Source organism: Cryptomeria japonica, chromosome 5, assembly GCF_030272615.1.
Source record: "Cryptomeria japonica chromosome 5, Sugi_1.0, whole genome shotgun sequence".
Lineage (NCBI taxonomy): Eukaryota > Viridiplantae > Streptophyta > Pinopsida > Cupressales > Cupressaceae > Cryptomeria > Cryptomeria japonica.
In genome coordinates, this window is record NC_081409.1 from 529,980,157 (window position 1) to 529,986,156 (window position 6,000).

The 6,000-nt window shown below is 36.7% G+C and overlaps 1 protein-coding gene across 1 annotated transcript in view; it reads right to left on the reverse strand.

Moving 5' to 3' along the window:
• LOC131875960 (uncharacterized) overlaps window positions 1-3,797 on the reverse strand; it is a 37,997-nt gene extending 34,200 nt beyond the window's left edge. The window contains exon 1 of the mRNA XM_059220703.1: window positions 3,784-3,797. Within this exon, the coding sequence (XP_059076686.1) occupies window positions 3,784-3,797 (14 nt within the window). The remainder of the gene's footprint in view (window positions 1-3,783) is intronic.
• Between the last annotated feature and the right edge of the window lie 2,203 nt (window positions 3,798-6,000).

Genomic DNA, 6,000 nt, shown 5'->3' on the forward strand with positions numbered 1-6,000 from the left:
TATATGGTTCGAAGATGGCATGAGTTCCCCTCACATACTCTATGTCTAAGTTGTTCACCATGAGTAGTTAGCGTCTGGGCATAATTCGCCATGTCAGTTAGTAAGCTTGGTCTTTTGATATTGTGAGTCCAGTTTATGCTGGTTGATTTACTTCTTTAAGTTAGATTAATTATATGGCTCTTGATGTGTAGTCTTATATTTGGTAATGTTTATTTTAATATATTTAATTTATAAGTTTTGAATATTTAATTATTGGTATTTATATTTATTTGATAATTAACATTTATTGATTTTATGATTATTAAATAATTGATAAGCTTTATTGTTATTTAATATTTATTTAAAATTTGTGATATAATCTTTAATGGTATTCGATTATTTAATTATTTATTTGACCTTCTATGGTTTGATAGTTATTTGATATCTTACATTTATTTGGTCCTTTAATTTATTTTATTAGCGTTTGGGTTATTTGATTTTAATCCCCATTTGGATTATTTATTTATAACTTATATTTATTTAATAGTTTAACTTTTATTCCTAAGTAGGGTGTATGAATAGATTAAATTAAATAAGGAAATAAAACAATCCCACTTAGTTGGATAAGAATATTTTATTTACTTTACCTACCCTTCACTCTCATTGGTTAAATTCAAAATAGGTGAATAAATTATATTAGATGGTGGGTTGGTAAAATATACTACAAAATGAAATATTTTGATTGGCCGAGATTGAGGCTAGGGTTTTGGATTATTGTTGCTTTTTATTTTCATTCCCGTGAGGTTTTTCGGGTTGGTTGGCTCTTCTCTAGAAATTTCTCCAGCAAGTTTTCTTCTTGGTTTTGGATTTCTTCTCTCTTGGTTTTGGCTGGAGCTTGGATTGGATTTGATTTGGCTTGTGGGAGCTCTTCTTCAGCTTCAATCCATTACTTCAAGTTGTAGGTTGGAGTTATTCACTTTTCATTTTGGCTTTCAATGGCTTCTCTGTGTATGCATTGTGTCTACATTGTTTTCGGTCTGGGTTGAAATATTACTTTACTCTATAGTTTTATTAATGCGGAAGGTTAATATTTGGGAGGGGAACTTTATGTTATGAGAGTTTTTATACAATTGCTGATATATATATATATATATATATATATATGGGTTTTTCCAGTGTATGGCATTTCATGGTTTTGTGAAAATTGTTGTGAAGATCTTTGGTTGATTAATCCTTGTTTGGATGAGAGTAGACTGGTTTTCCCTTTGTGAGTCCTTCAGTTGTGATTGTTTGGGATTGTCTTCATTGGATTCTCTGTGAGTTTTGCATTGGTTCTCTTTGTTTTATGCCATGAAGATATTTTATTAAATCTTAGTTTATAGTCTGAGATATTTCGGCGTGTTTATACCTATGTATTCCTTGTTTCTAGGTGTCTCTTTTCATATGTTTTTTGAGCCCTTTCGAAAAGTCTAGATTTTATTATTTTACCTGAAAGTTTTATAAGTTTTCCGTAAGTCTTGTGCAAAAGTGTTGTTTCTATAAAAGTGTTGTCTTAATGTGCAAAAGTGTTGTTCTTTATTGCATTTGCACTACTCTGCACAACATAAGTGTTGTCTTAGGATACATATGCATGATTCTGGAAACATAAGTGATGTTCTTCTTGACAGAAGGATTGTTCTTCTTGGTAGAAGCGTTGTCCTGTGGGGGAAAAGTGCTAACCTATCTATGTTTTGTATTTTCTCAGTTTTGGTCATTTTTGAGGTATTTTCTTGAATTGATTTTTGTACCAGAAGCTTACTTTGAGGTCTGTTAATATTTCCCAGTTCTGAGTTTGATCAATTTTGATGCATTTTGATTTTTTTTAGTATATTTGTTTCTCTATGCATTGTGAATATTTTAGACTGTCTTCCATGTGGATATGCCATGGATGATTGAGATGATTACTATGTTGTTTTGGAACAGCAAGTGAGTAGGCCATTCTATGATGTTATCTTTTATTTGATGGAAGCATTGATGGCTCCATATGCCCTTGTTTATTGCTAGCCAAGAGGCTCATTTTTCTATATTGATGTTGTTGTAGCCTTTCTTATATTGTAAGAGTATGTGTGGAAGTTGTTGGTTGCATTGAGTATTATTTTTCATGTATTTATGTTGGTAGAGCCTCTTGTGATTTATTGTTGGGCCATGTTAGGAGGAGTGGGCTTCCTTGTGATGACCAGGGTCATGAGAGATAGGCTTGCATGAGGTTCCTTGTAAGGATGCATGAAGTCTAGACCACCAGGGCACATTGGAGTTTTTCGTGATTTGTAAATAAGTGATAACCTAATAATTGATGGGTTGGGTAGTCAAATTAATTAATAAGATGATAAATTAGTTTGTGCCTCATGACTTAGTCCTAAGGAGGATATTTTAGGACAAGCATGAGAAGGTCATGAAGATGGTAAGCTAATATCCCTTAGTCTCTCATAGGTTGAGATGGCTGCACATTTCCATCAGGCTCGTGCCTTGTGCCTTATGTTATTATGTTTTGAGGATGACATGTGATGACACTCCACTCCTACATGTGTTTTCCCTTTATGATTTATGATTATTCTTATTGGATGCATTTATGTCTTGATGATTTTTATGCCTCTGGGAGTTCATTCTTGTTGTATGTGTGAGTTCTTTCTTTAGATTCCTTGTGTGGTTAGTCTCCTTGGTTATAGGTGCCAGCTTAGGTTTAGAGTATGTGTTGGGACCTTGTGTCATCTCCTAACACGGGGGGTGGTTCCAATGGTTCCACATGGTCAGGAGGTTGGTGCTTTTTAGCCATTGGGACATTCTCTTTGATCTTTCTTGTGTGGATGTGGATTCTTCTTCATGATGTACTATGGATGTACCTTGTAGCAGATTTATGTAATGGATAAGATAGAATGCATGTAATGTAATATCTTTGTATATAGTAGATGGATTCTTGTAGTAGCAAGATCTATGCTCAAGATGTATTTAATGTACTCATATTTGTGAGATGAATTGTAGTTGGAGATTGGAATTTAGGGATATTATATTTGTACTATTGCAGAGATGTGATCTTATGTATCATGTAAATAAGTGGATTATAGTTGGAATAGAATGGAATTGCATTATGGATTAGTTGTATTATTTCATGGAATATTTAGAGGCTAGATAGAATGTTAAATAAGCTTGAAGGAGGAATATTCGTAGATTAATAAGTGAATATGTTAGAAGATGTTATTTGGATCTAGTAAAGAGGAATGTTTCACATAGTTGAATTGGTAGAAAGGAAATTATGCATATCATGAGGAATAAGTAATGTTGTAGGTTGCATATCTCATGGTGAAAGAATTAGAATATGATGCATTAATGAAGGTGAAATATACCTATCATGTGTGTAGTATGTTATTGTGGAAATGAATTAAGTAATGATGTTAAAGTACCCTAGAGAAAGATTATTCATGTTGTGTTATTTCTGCTTGCGTTATTTGATGAAATGAGCAATGATGTATGTTCATATTGGTTAACTGGTTAATAAATGTAAATAGATGGGGATGTTATATGTTGCACTAGTTGTTATTAGATGTTAGTTAAGAAAAAAATATATCTCCATTTGTATACTTTTGTTTAGTTTCTTTAGGGTATTTTGGCAGGCATTACAACTTGGTATCAGAGCCCATGTTCAACACTAGGTACTCTAGTTTCAATTGAGCCCATTGTGCATTTTAGCATTTGGCATGGGGTAGCCCAACAATTTTATCCCTGCTATTTATTTTTCTTTGTTATAGTTCCCTTAGATGTTTAGCTTACAGTTTCCTTTTCATTTCCTCAGATAAGATGCTTGTTAGGGGTAGAGATCATCATCGTGTTGGTCGCATGGGTACTCGTAGGAACCCTCGCCCTGAGGTTTTTGAGGAGTCACACCATGAGGAACAGGAGCAAGAGCATCCTAGAGATGATTCAATTCCACAGTTATTGAACGTGCTTCGGGAGCTTCTTGGTCACCTAGGATGAAGATAGGAGGAGAACCAATAGGAAGGATCTCGTCATTCAGAGCATTAGGAGAGAGAGAGTTCACATTCACCTAGGAGGAGAATTGAGGTGGATCAAGAGGCACTTGCAGCTAGTCACATCAGAGACCTGAATAGGACTCATCCTCCTACCTTTGATGGCTTAGGAAGGCGCATGGAGGCAGAGACATGGTTATTGGACTTAGGTAGGTGTTTTTCTATGCATCAGTGTAGCAGTAACACCAAGGCGAGATGTGCGATTTTAAATCTTCATGATTTTGCGATGACATGGTGGCACATGGAGGAACAAAAGTTACATTTGGACATAGCGATGATATCTTGGGAGTTATTCTTGGAGCGGTTTCATGCTAGATTTCTTTCAGATTATTGGAGGCAGAGGAAGGCCGATGAGTTCCACAATTTGAGATAGCAGAGAATGACTGTGGAGCAGTATGAGTGCAGATTCTTCGAGCTTAGACAATATGTTGGATATGCAGATGATGAGCTGATGTTAATTCAACACTTTGTGAGGGATCTTAATGATCGTATTGGTGGAGAGGTTTGGATGCACGGACCTAAGACCTTGGAGGTAGCTATGGAGAAGGCAAGGCTAGCAAAGGAGAATCTTTCATTAGCATCAAGAGAAGCGACTGGAGGATAGACAATTAGTGCACCTGTTACATGATCTACAGTGAGAGGACCACATCACCAGTCTTCAGGATATGCTAGGAGCCATCCTTTTTCTTTCCGTAGTGGTTAGCGGTTTAAGAAGAGATTTTATCAAGGGCAGCGCTTTGCTCAAGGTGCCAGATTTCAGGTTGATAGGATTCATAATCATTAGCATGACAAGATACCTACTCCTCAGCCAGCGCAGAGTTTGCAGCCAGCTTCTAGTAGAGGTAGTGTTCAGCAGTCAAGTACAACACCAGGTAGTAGAGTGTTTGTCATGAGAGATTGCTTCACATGTGGATAGCTAGGTCACATTGTTGTTTATTGTCCTCAGCATACTTCTCAGATGTTAGGGCAGCAAAAGCCAGCTACTTCTAAGCCTACAGTTGGAGATGCAAGTAGGTCTCATCATGTTTTTGTGGTGGTTGATAACCGTCAGGATGAGCATCAGGCTACCATTGTAGAGACATCAGGTGTGATAGGTGGTATCTCTTGTTCAGTGTTATTTGATTCTAGAGCGCCAGACTCTTTTATTTCTCCTTTTCTAGTAGAGCGATGTGGGCTTGCTACAACAAAGCAAGACGATAGGTGGTAGGTAGAGTTAGCTATGGAGTCCAAATTGGTAGTGGATTCCCTTGTGCTCAATTGTCCTTTAGTTTTAGGAGACTGCAATACCTCTGTGGATTTTTGTGTTATGTCTTCGGGATCTTATGATGTGGTTCTCGGTATGGATTGGCTTGGATCTCACCAAGCATAGATAGATTGTAGAGGTAAGAGAGTGCAATGGAAGGATGATAATGGGAAGAGTGTGGAGATTGTAGGTATTTAGAGACCTATCTCTCTTTGCATGATTTCTACTATGTAGATGAATAGGTGTGTGCATAAGGGTTGCCAGTTGTTTGCGGTTAGAGTGAAGGATGTGAATAAGGGAGTTAGCTCAAAGGATTTATTGCAGCAGCATCCCATTCTTTAGGAGTGCAGATTTTTTTCCTAGTGAGATTATAGGTATGCCCCCTCGGTGAGATATAGATTTCAGGATTGATTTGGTGCTAGGAGCTGAGCCTATTTCTAAAGCTCCCTATGGGATGACCATGCAGGAGTTGAATGAGTTGAGGGTTCAATTGGAGGAGTTGTTGGCGAAGGGGTTTATTCATCCTAGTGTGTCCCCTTAGGGTGCACCTGTGCTATTTGTGAAGAATGACAGATCTCTTTGATTATGCATTGATTACAAATAGCTTAATAAGGTGACAGTGAAGAACTGATATACCTTGCCTCGGATAGATGATTTATTTCACCAGATTAAGGATGCCAAAATCTTCTCTAAGATTGACCTTAAGTCTGGGTATCA